The sequence below is a fragment of the Miniopterus schreibersii genome (assembly GCF_964146895.1).
Source record: "Miniopterus schreibersii genome assembly, chromosome: 4".
Classification (NCBI taxonomy): Eukaryota; Metazoa; Chordata; class Mammalia; order Chiroptera; family Miniopteridae; genus Miniopterus; species Miniopterus schreibersii.
This window is the reverse complement of record NC_138105.1, coordinates 32,394,320-32,411,970: the sequence shown is the minus strand read 5'-3', so window position 1 is coordinate 32,411,970 and position 17,651 is coordinate 32,394,320. Positions and strand designations below refer to the sequence as shown.

The following is a 17,651-nucleotide window of genomic DNA, read 5'->3' as shown; positions in this document are numbered from 1 at the left end:
ACAACACAGTGACTCCTGGTGGCAAACCAAACAAAGCCAGAGTAATCTGGGGGAAGGTAACGTGTTCATAGAAACAGTGGCATGGTTCATGCTAAATTCCGAAGCAACCTTCCTGCTAAGGCCATCGGGCACAGAATCCGTGTAATGCTGTACCCCTCAAGGATTTAAACTTATTGAAAAGTAAATAAGTAAAATGGATTTGTAAAAAATAAAAATAAGTAATTAAATAAATCAAAAGATAAAGTAACTTATTACTGTATTTATTATTTGTTTTTAATATAAAATGCATTGGTTGAAATGCTTCATCAGAAACTGGTGCTACAAAAATAAATATAAAACCAATATACATGTTTACATATGTTATTTATAACATAAATACATATTATTTACATGTTCAAAAATTTAAAAACTCCAGCATGTTTTGTCCATGATTCTGCATGTCTGAGAAGTAGGGAAAACGACAAAAGCACAAATATAGCACACACCATTTATATTTTTGCTTTTAAAAGATTGTTCAATACAAATACATGAAAACAGTAAGTTTGGGGGTATATGTTTTAAGAGTAAAGTTAGGTCACCTATTTTACTCTATGACCACTATATTTTATAAGTGATTTAAGTTTCATTCTGTTTTGTCTTCTCATTAGAATATATCAAAGATGGTATAGATTAAAATTCTCTTCTACAGAAAGGCTTTCTGAAGAAGTTATTTTAAATAAAAAGTCACTTTCCTCGAAAGCCAACAAAAACATTATTTATTAAACTTATATATCTAAAAGGAACTTTAATCAGTGAAAACTGTGAGTTGGATTAGAAAACATCAAAAGGATGGAAGAAAGACACTGTAATTTCTGTTTGATGTATTCTGGTAATTTTTCATTTTCTCCATATCTAAGTGAAGCAAAAGAAAAAAGACAAAAACATTACTTAATCACTTGGTTCGTATGAGAGTACCAAAAGGCACATTATATTTTTCAGTAATTCTTCAATGGCAGAGGTAGCTCAGAAAAATTATACATAATTATTTACTAGAGTAGATACCTAAATCGAGTTGGGCATACCCAATTTGTTTCCTTTCAAAATAGATCAATCTCTAAATGTATTCAAATAATAAATATAAATTAGATAAAAAACTTCAACCGGCTTTATAACTTCTAAAACAACCTGAAGATCTGGGTTCCTCATTAAATTGCAGGTCCTAATCTAAGGAAAATACTAAGCTAACACGTATAAATACATTTCTATTTAAATTTTAACAATTTCCAAATGACTATATCAAATAAATCTGAACTTTTATCATTTTAACATGGGCTCTACCCATTTTATATCTGCATCCTTCCACTTTCTGGAGCACGTGAAAGAGCTTATTTAACAAAGCCTCTAACTTCATGAGTAGTTCTTTAAATGACAGCACTGCATATGTACACATTTAACAAAAAAAGCAATTGGCGGAAATCCACAAATTATATTTGTCTCAAGTAATTCCTTTACAATAAACACTTCTCATAAGTTATCATGTTGGTACCGGCATCATCATCAACCCTATCTCTTTTTAGTAACTTACGGTTTGAAATGTGGAAACCAAACTACTGCTTACTCTTGCTATTGCCAGATCCCTCATTTTTAGCAGGGTGTCTGGCACACATTTTCAAACAGAACGAACATATATATTTAAAAACATGTTTCAAATATGAAGTACTTTATATTAGATAAGATATAGCCTTCATTTGAGAAAAAAAATCTGGTTACCTCTTTAAAAAACATTTCTAGCTTCTATGTTTTTTGATGAAAATTGATTAGGTATATTACTTTGAACTTCTAGAAGTCTGTTATCTCTGAAAAGGGCCAACTTAGTTAGGGTATGGAATAAGGCCACAGAGAATCTAACCAGGTGCAGTGGATTATCTGTACCAATTACCAGCATTCATGCAGATAATCATAAAATACATATTAAAAAGATTATATGAACTCCTAAAAATAATTAACAGTTTAAATAATATAAACATTGTCAAAATGAAAACAGTAACTTTACTAAATCATTTATTTCAATATATAGGGAAAACTTACAGCAAAGGACTGAATCTCAACCAGTGTATTAAGAACTTACCTAGTCGTTTGACCATTTGGTGATGTGTAACTTATAGAAGACACTCCTGCCTGCACAACCAGCTGGGATCCATCATTAAACTGAACCCACACAGCTCCACTAGTTAACTAGAAAGATAATTAAGCATTGGAAATTAATTAGAGGATCTGAGGTTCTTAAAAGGTACTCATGTTTAATAGGTTTTATACATAGCTAAAAAAAAACAACCCTCCCAGAAACCGTGATACTAGTATCACAGAGAAAATGCGTATCTTTTCCAGACTATTCCTTTAATAGTTAGGGTATTAGAATATTAAGATTATTCTAAATGAATTCTGTTTCCCATTCGTTTCCATTAGGACAGAGTAGCTTTTGTTGTTTGAAACCTTTTCCTTTAGTCACTGATATTTATGATGTGCCACTCCAAACAGAGTATAGAGAAGACAGCATGGACTCTGGAATCAGAGACCTGGGTTAATCCAGACTCTGGCAACTAAGTAGGGCGGTGTAAGCCAATCAACCATTATGAGCCACACTTAAGGAGATAGCATCAACATTAGGTTTTATTTGGAGAAATAACAAGACAATATATACGTAAAACATGGCACCACATCACAGGTACTCAACAAATGTTGAGTACCCTTCCTTTTATTTCCTACCCCATAAAGGCCTAGGCTGCATTTTACTTCATTGGTAAGTGAAAATTACATGTGCTATGCTCAAAAGTCTACAAGCTTCAACCTTTCAGATAATACACACACATAGTTTCACACCTACATAAAAATCTATGTTTGAAACTCAATGTGGATTTAACTTTCAAATGCAAAATTCTTTATTGGCCAAATAAAAGTTACTCTAGTAATATAGATTACAAAGTTTGTAAAATCCAAAATGCCCTGAATATCATTCTAAGCTCCTAACACTTAGCCATTATCATGACCTGTACTTTAAAAAACAAAAGCAAAAATAGGCCACCCAGGCCCTAGCAGGAAATTTGTTATCAACCATATCTAGAGTTTCCCAACTGTATCCAAATAAAAAAATGTTTAATTTTTAAATGATATAACCAATGCAGAAAGGTGTAAAAACTTTCTTGCAAAGAGAAATCTTTAAAATAATTTATATTTTGGGATAAATGTCTAATCACTGTGGAAACCAAATATACTGAGAAAATTCACTTTCCTAAAACTTCTCACCTGTGTAGCCCAACCAACATTTTTCACAAAAACAGACTTCAAAAGCTGTGCTGATTTAGGAAGACAATCTTTTAGACTACTAGAAGGGATGCTTGTTCCAGAAGCTGCAGCAGTACGGCCAAGTCCTTCATCTGTAACCATCTACAAACAGCAAAAGACAGGAGGATATTATGCCTTCCCATTTTTATAAGCCAACTTCAGCAAAAGTAGAAAATGACTGGTTTTTCATTAGCTTAAAGTAAGTTTTCTTAAAAACAGAATTTAAAAATTAAAGAATGATCACATTATGGAAAATTAGAAAAATACAGAACAGAAAAAAAATCACACAATTGATGTTTTCATTTTGGTAGATACCTTTTCCTTTTTCCCAAGGTGTAATTTTTCCAGCTGCAATTATAGTATGTATGTATGTGTGTGTGTGAGTACATACATGTATCTATACACATGCATCTATTTTTTTCAATTTTGCCTTTTATACTACATTGCTGTATGGTCTTCATTGGGATAATAGTTCATTGAGTAAAAATACAGCAAGTTTATTTAATGATGAGCCTATCATGGATATAAAGGTAGTTAATGGTACTTTACAAGTAAAAATAAAACAATATCTAATTGAACAGTACTTAGCTTTTCCCCAGAGGGGTTAGGTTAGGCCCATTTGAGGTAACATTTAAACTGAGACCTGAAGGATGAGAAAGAATTAGCCATTGAGGGGTCAGGGAAAAGAGTTCCCGGTCAAGTAAACAATGTGAAAAGGCCCTGAGAGTCTGACTTATTCGAAGAACTAAGAGAAGGCACCTGAGGCTCACGCATAGAAAGTGTGGGGTGAAGTAGCTCAGTATGAGGCTAGAAAAGTAGGTAGGTGTTAATAAGGTACCTAAGGTGTGTACGAAAGGTGATAGTAAGGAGTTTTAATTTCACATCAAGGGCATCAGGCAATCATTGAAGGGTTTTAGGTACAGAAGTGACATATATATATACTTACAGAAGGATTAAGTGCTGGTGCCTGCTCCGGAGAAGCAGCACTAGTTATGGTCATTTTACTCATCAGGTAGTTTGGATCCATAGGAGGAGGAGGAGGTGACAAGGCCTGAGGCGAGCTATTACTACTAGGTTTTCTGAAGGAGAAAGAAATGTCCAAGCATATTCCCTTAAAGCTTACAATTTATAGAAAGGTAAAGAATTTTCATAATGTAAACATCAAACTGTTTTTTTAAAACATTTCCTACACACTTTAGCCATATTTTTAAATTTTGAAATATTTACCTTCCTATGATTATTGGAAAGAAGGGAGCACTTCCACTTTTCTTTTCCTCCTCTGAAATTATGGATTCCAGTGCTAAACAAATACGATGGCCCTGTTTCAAAAGAAGAGTGCTTTCCATCATTACTTCACCTGTCATTTGTAATCAGTTAATTGGCATGAAAAACCTGTAAGTAGGTACATACCTCATTAGCATGGGCCATATACATTTTTATTTCCTCTTTCAAACTATTAACTTCACTTTCACCTTTTAAGGTGTAAGATTTCCCAGTCTTTTCAATCACATGAATTAATGCTTCTGTTTTATGTATCTTTGCTCCTTAAAAAAAAAATAAGAAAACTCTTCTTTTACCATTTCTTTAAGTATTACCAGATTTATATTATTATACCAGTATATAATGGCTCCTAGATCACAGTATCATTTATATTCATTTATTGGCCATTAATAAAATGAGGCTCTCAAAGTATTCAGTAAATATAGGTCATCCATTTTTCTTTTCTGCACATATCTGGCTTAAGTATGAAACACTTAGAATATTTTTTAAAAATCACCCCTTTCATACAAAAACACGATTGAAGGACAGCTATAATTATACATGTATTGTGTATGTGCTTAGTGTCCCTTAAAGGAGGGAGCTTTTGCCCGGCTGGCCGTGACTCAGCGGTTGAGCATTGATCTAGGATCCAGGAGACTTCGGTTCAATTCATGGACAGGGCACATACCCAGGTTACGGGCTCGATCCCCAGTCAGGAGCATGCAGGAGGCAGCCGATCAATGACTCTCTCATCATTGATGTTTCTATCTCTCTCTCTCCCTCTCCCTTCCTCTCTCTAAAATCAATAAAGATATATTTTATTAAATAAATAAATAAAATAAAGTAGGGAGCTTTACAGATGAAATAGTAAATCATCTTTATAGAATAGATTTACAAAGTAAGGTTCTCTGGTTCAATCCTATCCTTTTGCACATTTATAATTCTCATAATTTTGTATGTGTCCATTTGAGTTTCTTTCTTTTTTTTATATATCTTTATTGATTTCAGAGAGAGAAAAGGAGAGGGAGAGAGAGAGAGAGAGAGACATCAATGATGAGAGAGTCATTGATCGGCTGCAGCCCGCAACCCGGGCATGTGCCCTGACCGGGAATCGAACCCCAATCGCCTGGATCCTAGGATGATGCTCAACCGCTGAGCCACGCCCGGCCGGGCACCATTTGAGTTTCTTAACTCAAATATATATATATATGTATGTGAGATATATATGTGTGTATATATCTTAAAAACTGCTGTGTTGAATTAAAAACAACCACAACTATTAAATTACAAACTAAAGGGAAAAAAGTTACCATTTTAAAATGGTACTTACCATCATAAAACCAAACCTCAAAATCAGCATAAGGGGAATTCTCCATTAAAACACATTTAGCGTATTTTGTAAAATAAGTGATTTTTGGAGATTTAGATCTTACAAGCTGTACAAATCTGGAAGCATATTGGTATTTTCGCCAGTACTTTTCTAGGGAGGAAAAGAGAAAAAATTATCTATTATAAGAGAATAAAATGTTGACTTGATATATAAAATATATAAAATTTAGTATTTATTTCTTCTTTGTCTCAAAAGTTCAAGTTGATAGGTTAGTAATACCAGTACTCAAAATAAAAATATTTTTAGAGACATAAGCCTATTATTTCAATAAAAATTAAAGATAGTATAATAATATTCCCAAGAAACATAAAACAAAATCTGATGACTGGTGTTATGATTATTTTAAAAATCTCTTTGAATCACCTCCTTATTATACGTAAGGTAATAATTCCAGGAAATTTTTATAAGTTAAATGAAAAGACTTCTCCCTGAGATATCAGAACAAAATGACTTTTAGAAAACTAAATGTAGCTCTTTTTATGTTAATAAAGCATAGTTTTATGGTCCTACCTTATACAAGTAAATTACTGCAGTTTTCTGTAGCTATGGTCATTTATAATATTTAAATCTTATCTACCTGTTTAGATTTTTAACAGAGTTAAATTACACAGGTTTTCTTGTTTATTTCTAATTGTCAACCTCAGTGAAGTCTTACTACCCAGTACTTAATTCCCCAATCAATAATATCTAGGAGCTGAACTGAGAGTCAAACTTGCTAAACCACAATTATAAATGACCATTTATATAGCACAGTCATAACTTCAAAAGCCCAAAACTAGATACAGTGGTACCTCGGTTTTTTGAACATCTCCATTGACAAACATCTCAGTTTAGGAACGCCATAAACCTGACGTAAATGCTTTGGTTTTCAAACATGCCTCAGAAATCGAACATGCCACGCGGCTTCCACAGAGGGCAAGATCCTGAGACCCAGCTGTCGGCTGTTGGTCCCTTGGTTTTCGAACGTTTCAGACTCGAATGGTCTTCTGGAACGGATTACATTCGAAAACCGAGGTACCACTGTACTTCATGTTGAATTTTTAACATGATTCATGACAAATATTCCAGAGTTCGTTTTTACTATTATATCACAGAATGGGAATAAACACTGGAGCAGTTAAGGTACATCCTATCTCACCAGATATTTATAACCTATGATAACCACATACAGAATTTATACTAAGTCCATTATCTAAATTTGTTCCCTGATAAATTTACATACCTGGTAAATTGTCAAAGCTATACCTACTGATATTGTCAGTAAGCGAAGGCGGTCTATCAGCAAGAGGAAAACCTCTTCCATCATTTGGATAATAAATAGTGATCTGCCAAAGAAATTTTTTAAGAATTCTAATTATATGCCATTAAGTTAGAGAACTAAATTTTGTTATTAAAACTATGAAGAGCTCACATGTAATATTAAATATAATTTTACTGAAAATGCTAAATATGGTCTAAAAGTAAGTTTTTTTTGCTTTTTAACCTTAAGCCTAAAGTTTAGATTTTGCTACTGGTTGTAATAATTATTTTTAAAATGTTTTTATTGACTTGAGAGAGAAAGAGGAAGGGAGAGGGGGAGAGAGACAGAGAGAAACATCAATGAGACAGAAACATCAATCAGCTGCCCTATACACACAAGCCCCCACCCCACCAGGGATTGAGCCAGCAACTGGGGCTTGTGCCCTGATCAGGAGTCGAACCAGCAGCCTTTGGTGCACAAGGCAACACTCAACCAACTGAGCTGAGCTGGCCAGAGCACTAATTATAATTATTTTTAAATCCATACTAATTTACTTAAGTATATGTAGTATGGTATTCCAGTTTTTGAATTCTAGAGATACTATCATTATCAGAAAAACTGGTTAAAAAATTTTTAAAGATATCATTATAGAATGAAATGAAAGGCTAAATGCTTAAGTGACAAAGATGCAAGATAATAAAGTAAATCTACATTACCGTATTTCCATCACTAGATACATGAAGAACTTCTTTCACATATTCTTGAGATGAATGCTCCTTTAAAAGCTCCACACATACCTCCTCTGAATCAAGTATGCTTACCTAAAAACAAAACAAAAAATCAGTAAGAATTCTCTTGTTTACTAGACCAGCTCTGACATATATAACACTTAACAGAAAAGTACTTAACCATGGCAGAAATACAAATCAAAATGGAAAAAAAAAAAAAAAATTAGCTGCTTCACTGCAACAGACTGGACCAGAGATGTATTTGAGCACAACTGTGAAACATGAGGAGCAAAGGTAAGAAGGTTTAATGAACCGCGAACCAATAACTAGTTACTAGCAGAAGGAAAGCAGCAGGTAGGGAGGAGAAAAAGGACTTTGAAAAGACAATACTATGCCAAACAAAGGCAAGATCAGGTGAAACGGAAAACGGGAAAACAGGATGAAGATGAAATTAAAAAATAAAAATCACCATTCTCAAATCACACTTGACATTTTAAAAAACTCTTAAACTTAATTTTGTGCATACTCCTTTTCTTTAAAATAGTTTCAGATGTTTAAAAAAAGTTATATTTTCTAACTTACCTTTTTATTGTTTTTGTATTACATGCAAAAACAATAAAAACAAAAGCAAAAGGTAATATATTAAATATTAATTTACTGATTGGAATAGTGACTAAATATTTAGCATAGAAACTAGCCAGTATTATTTTGAAATGTTTTTCATTATCAATAATTTAAAACTCAAAACATATCAGTATCAATTCACCATTTTTAAAGTAGTCAGAAGGAAAGAAGAGCCATTTTCCCATAAATACCCAGCCTCTTTTCTTTTAAATTAGCTTATTATTAACTTATCAAAATTACAGGGACATTATGGGGAACTAAAAAAACCAAAACACGTATTTGATACCAAAAACCAATTTACACAAGGAAATATCACATAGTAAATTTGAAAAAAAAAGACCTACCACGGCCTTTTTGGTTTTCTGTCTGATTGGTTTTAACCTGTAAGCTGTCAAAGGAGATGTAATGCTCCGTAATGTACGTTTCTGATAACCCAATGGTGGCTCCATACCCTTCGTCTTATATTGTTCAGAAACAGGTTCTATGCCGAAAATAGATTCTTGTGGAATTATCTCAGGTTTATTAGGAAATGCAGTCATATATTTCATGGTGTTCAGCTGTTTTGCAGAATGAGCATTATCAGAAGCCTCAGGGCTCTTTCTGCCTCTTACATCAGTCCAGGCATTTCTTGACATGTCCTGCAAATCTGGATGGCCCTGGAAATCTCTGTTTGGGCTAATGTTGTTGTGCTCAGTAGTTTCTCTTAAATGAGCTGTAATATACACAGAATAAAGCAATTCAGTGGAATAATTAAAAAGCAAGCCTACACAACAAATGTCATGTTGCTTATAATAGATGTTATTTTTGAGGAATAAAAGAAATCTAGCAACAAAAATGCTCATAATTTTTCCAACAAATAAGAAGTTTAAGATATGACATAATAAAATAGGGACTTTAAAGAACATTTTAAGCCATATTGCAAAGGAATACCTTTAGTATTCTTAATACTAAGAAAGAAAAACCATTAACATGAAATTAATTTTTCAATCAAAGCATAAACTAGTCACCTAGAGTCACCTACTAATTCTAAAACAAGCAACTGCCAACGCTGCAACAAATACAGAAAAGAGAATATGCAAATTTATTCTCTTGAAGCTAAATATACAAAATATACAACTGAAAGCAAAAAATACAATATATGAAAGTTTTGATATTAATATTTAATATTACAAATACATTCGCATCCACAGTTTTTAAAAAGTTCTTATTGAACTTTGCCCATTTATATTTTATATGGTTTTAACATTCATATGAGAACATTATTTTTTTAAAGCCCTGAAAATAATTAGATGATATAAAACAGAGTAAGAGAATTTTTCAAATGTGAAACTCTAAAAATTTGTATCGCAATTTTTTCCTTAAATTACGTTTTAGTGCTTTTTCCCCTCTACTCCCACTATGAAATATTTTATATCCAATACTGTGCTTTAAAGTTGCAGCAGCACTACTAAGTTATTCTGAATATAATAATCATCTCAGATATGTCATCTCAGATCTGCCCATGCTACCAAATAAAATTACCTATAAATGCAATAGATGATTAATTTCAAGATTAAGTACATGGCATTTTTATACTTTAAAAACTTGAATTATCATCTTCAACAGGTACACTTGAAAAAGTTAATTCTCTGAGGCACTTGAAAACAACATATTTTAAAAGAAAGAAAAAGAAAATAAGACACTTGAGGTGGCACAACTCTCTGCTTAAATTACAGCCATATTATGCACTCTTTGTGTGAGGTAATATAATACTTCGTAAAAAATAATCCCCTCCTCTCCGTATGTTTCTTTTTTATTCTCTTATTTGCATCATTATTTTCCAACCCACCATCTGTGAATCTGTCAAGTTCATTAAAGAGAAATGTTTAGTTTTTAAACTCTCTCTAAATAAAATAATGACTTGGATGACAGCTGTTTAAAAATGTTTAGGTTTTTAGTAGCTGTGTAGTTTAGTGTATGCGAAGTCCCACTGGTACACCACAACAGCTTCTACTTAAAAGCTACATCAGCTTCTACTTAAAAATAAGGCCAATCTCCTGAATAATTTATAGGCACAGATAGTAGGTGCTAATTATAGAGAGGCTGCAAGAACAGAGAGGTTAAGAGGAAAGTCTGTGAGCCAGACTGCTTGGGTAGGAATCCTGCTCCTATCTCCTCTTTGGGCAGTGTAGATTGGCAAATTATGCCTTGTGCACCACAAATTCCTCACCCTTCCTAAGACAAGGCTAATAGCACCATCCTTATATTTTTTTGTGTGAGAAGTTAATGATATATGGTAAGCATTAAGAACAGTGGCTAACATAGTAAATATTCAAAATCCATAGTTAATAGTTATTACTTCTTGTAACAGTTTATTGAAAATGCATTATTTTCTAAAGAAAACCCAAATACAAATGGCAATGCTTGCTAAGTGTCCAAATCATTCATTTTTTATTAAACAGTCCGTTAAAAACTCACCAATTTTTTGCAGATTTCCAAACCACTGCTGCACCATTTCAAGCTGAGATGTCTGGTCTGGAAATGGAAAAGGAGTTTTTCCTGGACAATGATGATTGGAGCTAAACAAAGAAAAAATATTCACATAAACATACAAAATTATCAGGTAATAGCTTTTTAAGATACTTAATAAGGGAGATCTCTTATTTGAATTGGAAGATTTTACATTAACTGTAGAAACCAGTATTTGCATAACTAAAGTCTCTAAGAAGCTAAACTCCTAGGCCAAAATTCCCATGGCACCGTAACTATGTTTCTATATGGCTATATGGCTATTGCCCTCTTGTAATTTGAGCATAAAATTCAAAGATCATAAACAGAAAAAAATAAACACTAGAGTCACTAAAAAAGTAGTCTTCATGTGAAAAGCAGTCAATAATAGAATTACTCATCACTTGGGCTCAGCTTTCCTCTTTCTCTACATGTGTGTGTTTATAGTTACTATTAGAGTACTTTAGAGACCAAACAAACATGCTTAATATGATACTTTGCACTAGAGACCTACTTCATATAAAAGTATTAAATACACTCTAAAAACGCATTCATGAGCACATACACTCATATTAAAAGAGATTCTGAACCACAATTCAAAAATCATCATTCTGATTCTCTTCCTAATAAGAAATAGAAATCATAGTTAAGAAGTGTCCCAGGAATATCTGACAATGTTAGAAAAAGGTAAACCCTCTTAGCTGGAGGCAGCTTCATTACTGGTACTAATAAAATGTTAATTGAAAAAGTAAAATGCTTTTGATAGTATTCTTACAGTGCTTGATTGTTATCAGGTCTTTCCAAAGATCCAGAGCTATTGGATGTCTTTTCTTTGAAGTGAAAAATATTGACATTGCTGTTTGTAGGTGAGTATCTTTCTTCATTTTCATCTCCTCCTGATCTTTTGGATCTTGAAAGCATTTCTACCGAGTGACATCGTTCCATTGTATGTGTGTTTGTTCGAGATTGACTATTAGAAGTGCCAGATCTATCAGAGGAATGGGCTCTACGAAGGTATCGAGAATGTGGCCTTTCTTCTGCATCATGGATTACTCTTCCCCTTCCACTATAATTGGTTTCTTGTTCTTGATTTCCCCAATGGGTATAAAAACTGCTTCCATCTCCTGAAGAAAAATCACTTGAATTTTTATTCTTTGGAAATACAGTCATTTTATTTGGGAGAGGCTGACCAATCAAAATTCTTCTTCTGTCAAATAAACTACCACTTATACTGGTACTGGAGGAAGCCGTCATTGCAGTAGAAATTGTGGCATGTCCACTATCAATTGAGTCTTCTACGGTTTCTAAATCCTTACTTTTTGTTGAAGAATTTCGGGACATAAAAGGATGGTCTAATACTGAAGACAGACTTAAACGATCTGCTGGGTTTCTACGAAGTAACTGATGAATAAGGTCCTTGGCCTCTCTTGACAAAAAAGTTGGCATTTCATAATCTGCCAGTACTACTTTATTTAATGTGTTCTTGACTGTATCAGTGTCAAAAGGTGGTCTCCCAATAAGTAACGTATAAAACATACAGCCCAACGACCAAATGTCAGATTCAAGTCCATGTGCACTTCGAGTTGCAATTTCTGGTGAAATGTAATTAGGGGTTCCACATAACGTATAGTGCTTTTCATGGGGCATTTTCAATTGAGTTGCCAGCCCAAAATCAGCAATCTTGATGTTCATATTACGTGTAAGTAAGAGGTTAGAAAGTGTGAGGTCCCGGTGTAATATACCATGAGAATGGAGATACAACATTCCTGTGATGATCTGGTGCATGAAGTGTCGAGCTGTTAGAATACAAAACATAAAACCTAAGATTTAGAAAATCTTGAACATTCAATATTTAGAATACATTATGAAACCAAAGTACACATGCCAGAGTATTAAAATTAGGACATTGCCTTGCAGCTTAGTTTTGCCAACTAAAATAACACTCTGATAATTTTGTAATATTAATTAATACCCTTTAAGACAACCAGGCAATCCTTTTATTTAATCTTTGTCCTTTCTAACTCTAACTGATGAGTTTTCTATATACTGTTAAGGGAAGCTTAATTTTATTAGCATTTGGAAGTAAATAGAGTAACTAGTTTAACCAGAAGTTCCTAGCAATTAAGAGAATATATTTATAATGAACAATTCATAAATATTCTCATTGTTAAAAAAAAAAAAAGGCAAGCCAAAGTTCCTCTGATGTTCCCCTCGACAAACCCTCCCAAAATGCAATCACTATTAACAGTTTGTATATATTGTTATACCTTTCCTGTGTGTGCTTACATCTACAAAAATATGTTGTAATAATTGCTTTTTAAATATAAAAATGGTATAAAAATATTAAGTTTCATTACTTTCTCTTCCACTTCACAATATTTCTTGGAGATATTTGTCAGTACACATAGATCTTCATTTTACTTAATTACTATTGGTGAAAATTTGGGTCATTTCTGAGATTTCAAGATTACAAAAAAAAGACCAATAGACATTCTTGTACATGCTTGTTTTCTTGTGTATATTATGGGGTGTTGCTCTATGGTAAATTCAAGATATAAAATCACTGGATTGAAGGATTAAAATTTCGTACTGTAATACCTTGCCAAATTGCCCTCTTAAAGGATGTATTTTCATGTACATCCCTGTTAATATTAGGCAGTCTCAACCCAATGAGTAAAAAAAAAATGGTAACATGCACAACCCAAGGACACGGACAATGGTGGGGAAAGGGACTGGGGAGGGGGATGGTACGGGGTGGAATGGGGCATTGAGGAGAAAAAGGTACATCTGTAATATTTTACACAAAAATAAATAATTTTTAAAAAAGGTACTCTTTTATTTTAGTTGGCATTCTGATGATTCCCATTGAGTTTGAGCATTTTTTCATGTTTACTGGCCACTTGTACTTTCTCTTCTGTGAACAATCTGCTTATATCCCCTGTCCATTTTCCTATTCAATTATCTGTTCTTTAGGCATACCTTGTATTTTTAATATTAATTTGCCAGCCATATAGTTTACAGGTATTTTCTTCCTATCTTTGACATTTAAATTTATTAGCAGTCTCTTTTGTCATTCACATTCTTATTTTTAAGAAAATTAATAATTCTTTTCCTTTATTGTTTTTACAGGTCTTTCTTATTTAAAAAAGGCCTTGCCCTGGCCAGTGTGGCACAGTTGGTTGTGTGTCATTCCCGTACACCGAAAGGTTGCTGGTTCGATTACTGGTTGGGCACATGCCCCAATTGCGGGCTCAGTCCCCTATAGGGGATGTGCAGGAGGCAGCCAATCGAGATCTCACTCTCATATCCATGTTTCTTTCTCTTTCTCCCTTCTGCTCTCTCTAAAAAAAAAAAATCTCCTCTCTCTCTCTCTCTCTCTCCCTCTCTCCCCCTCTCTCCGCCTCTCTCTCCCTCTCTCCCCCTTCCACTGTTTCTAAAAAGCAATGGAAAAATATCCTCGCGTGAGGATTAAAGAAAAAAAAAGAAAAATGCAGTAATCACTGTTAATATTTGTATGGATCTATTTACAATTTCAATTATGTCCTTAAAGGATAGTAACACTTCCGTAACTCCTAATATATATGGCCAAATTGTTTTCCAAATAGGTTATATAGAGTTGAATGTACAAAAAGTCTATCAGCAACCACCTTTCTTAGCTTACATGTATCTGTTAAACAGGGCAAGATAATTTGAAAAGTGTTTTGTGAGATGATGTATGGATCTTACACATGAGCCTGAACTGAATTGTAAAAAGTTATTAATAAGAAACTGGAGAAGTTTAAACTGATTATGTATTTGATAGTAAGAAATTATTAGGTGTGATAATGACTTTGTGGTTGCTTTATTTTTAAGTCTGTATCTTTTAAAGATATATGCCAAAAAATCTCTATATAAAAAGTCTATGATTTGCTTCAATATACTCTGGGAAACTGGGGGAGTAAGGATACAAATGAAACAATTTGACTTTGAGTTGATAGTTTTGAAACCTGAGTGGTTAACTTCATGGGGGCTCATTATACTACTTTCTCCATTTCTGTCTGTCATTTTCTATAGAAGTCATTTAAATAGTTATTTTGTGCTTGACTTAGAAATTATTTTATAGTCAGCAACAGCATTCTAAAGAGCTTTTTATAGATTTGAAAGGATACATACTAAATTGTTACTAATTTAATTTAAAATGTAGTTTTGGGGAAAGACAGTAACACATTTTTCCTTTTACTTTACTTCTGTAATGCTTGCACATTTTATAGAAATTAATGGCGCTTATAATTGGGGGTGGGGAATCTCCTTTTGTAGCCCAAAGTAATAATTAAAAGTTTTATTAAATATTACAAAATAGCACATTCTTCAAAACTACAAAAAGTAAAATTTGTATCTACAAAAGAAAAGAGAAAAGAAAAGCAAGCAGCAACCTACCTTCCTTTTCTGAGAATGGTTTCCTTCTGTTCTTTAGATACCTGTTCATTTCTCCATTATGGCACATTTCTAATACTAAGTAAACATAATTGCTATCTTCAAAATAGTTATACAGCTGAAATATAAAAGAAAATAAATTATAATATACAAAAACTCAATGTTCTTGGTGACTTTTATAAAATTTGTATTTTACCTCCAAGATAGAAGGATGTTTCAATTGGCAATGTATTTTCACCTCATTTTGGACTCTCTGTACCATTCCAGCTTTGTACATGGCTTTCTTATCTATCTAAAAATAACATGAGAGGTTTAAATGTTGATGATAAACTTTCAAATGTGAAGCTGTCAAAAGTTAACTTTGAAAAGAGAATGTACACTTTAAAACATTCTGAAGCCCTTTTATCTACTTCTTTATAAGACGATTTACTGTCGTCTATTTTCTCCTTGCACCTAGCAGATTGCTTAGCAGAACAGACATCGAGGAAAGTTTGCCCAATGAAGTCTAAAACCCTCTCCCAATTTAATAGCACGACTACCATATCTATAACAACAACATAAATTTAGTCAAGCTTTAAAACAAAACTTCCCTTCCCCTAGTGGTTTAGGTAAGTGATCAACTACTTCTGTTATTCATTCTAACAGTCAAGAATAGTATTTTAAATTGCCAGGATAATACAGAACTATATGCACAAGTGTATTCTTACTAAAAATCATCATTTGTTCTTTGATTTCTACCAATGGCTCCACGTATGTAAAATCAGAACAAATACCAGGTCTACCGAACATTACTGAAGATAAAACATTTATTTAATCAAGGATCTCCTAAAATACCCGTAAGTCCAACTGCTGCATGTGGAACTATTTTCTTCTACCTAAGCAATGGGTTCTTTATACCATAATCAAAGAAAAGGCTGGTAGGTAAGGAGTTTCTGACCTCTGAAGTAGTACACTTCTCTAGGAGAGAGGTGAGAAGTTGATAAATAGAATCTTACCATTTTGATTGCAACTTCCAAACCAGTGTGAATGGACTCAGCTCTGTAGACACCAGCAAATGATCCTTTACCAAGCAGATTTCCAACTTTAAAATCCTTAAAAATTAAAAGTTAAAGAATATGTGTGATGACTCAGAGGAGTAGAAAGGGAGAAGGAGGAAGTGGCTGGAAAAAGGAGATAAAATGACTGGAGGGGGGAATTTGCATTCAAAATTCAAGCAGGTATTACACCTCGATACAGCAGGTGTCTGGGCTGGAAAGCATGTTGACGCCTCGCGGGGCTCCGAGCTTCCAGGCTGGGCTCCAGGTAAGAGGAACCTAATGATCTGGTTCCTCAAGCTCGGCGCAGCCTCAGCACCTCCTCCCACCTCCAGCCAACCCCTGGGAGCCAGGGGCCCGGCGGATCCCGCCGCAGCTCCCGCCGATGGTAACCGCCATCCCCTTGGAGATGCCCCGCTCTAGCGCGGGAGCTGCGGCGGGATCGCAGACAGGCCGCCGCAGAGTCTAGGGACAGCAGGGCGGCGCCGCGAGCGGCTCACCTGTGCGGTCACCCCCAGGCTCGGAGGGGCGGGCCGCTCCGCCCCCAAACAGCAGGGCCTGGGGCGGTTGAGACCTTCCCAAGGCACCTCGGCGCCCACCCCGCAGCCAGTAGCTTCCCCAGGTCCCCTGCCGACGGTGGTCTCGAGTCCCGCCACTCCGACTCCCTCCCGCCCCGCTGAGGAACGCCTAGTCTTTTCACCTCGATCTTCTCCCCGATGCAGGTCGCCATATTTCCAGACCCCGGCCTGGGCTCCGGGGATCAGCTCCCTTCACGCAGTCCCTTCGAGGCAACGCTCCAAGAAGCCAGCAGTTCTTGGTGCCCATCAGGCTCGGCTCTCTAGGCCGCCGCTCCTGGCGACGACAGCACAGCCACCGAAAGGTCTCCCGGGCACCTTCCGAGGCCTGGGCGGCGCCTCCGCGCTCCCATTTTGAAAAACTCCCGCCTGTTGACGTCCTAGCAAGGCTAGCGGTGACGTCACGAACGAGGCGGCGGCTCCGAAGAGGCTGCCGCCGGCCGCGCATGCGTGGTGGGCTCTCCTGAGACCCCGTTTCCTGGCCTCAGGCCGGAAGTGCTTGGCCGCCGGCTGCTGGCGCGGAAAGCGTGGGGTCGCCTGCTCTCGGACGGCCGTGCGCGACGCGGGGAAGAGCTAGCC

General features: G+C 35.1%; 1 protein-coding gene across 1 annotated transcript; it reads right to left on the bottom strand.

Annotated features, from left to right (window-relative positions):
* Positions 1-244: 244 nt before the first annotated feature.
* PLK4 (polo like kinase 4) lies at positions 245-17,445 on the bottom strand. The gene is made up of 16 exons (XM_081135768.1): positions 17,198-17,445; positions 16,459-16,554; positions 15,660-15,755; positions 15,467-15,581; positions 11,826-12,846; positions 11,021-11,121; positions 8,908-9,275; positions 7,928-8,032; positions 7,194-7,296; positions 5,912-6,061; positions 4,732-4,865; positions 4,549-4,640; positions 4,268-4,400; positions 3,283-3,423; positions 2,108-2,214; positions 245-891 (listed from the first exon to the last, which is right to left on the bottom strand). Exons 1-16 carry the CDS (start codon positions 17,225-17,227, stop codon positions 789-791), a joined length of 2,895 nt encoding a protein of 964 aa, XP_080991894.1. The 5' UTR covers positions 17,228-17,445; the 3' UTR covers positions 245-788.
* Positions 17,446-17,651: the final 206 nt, after the last annotated feature.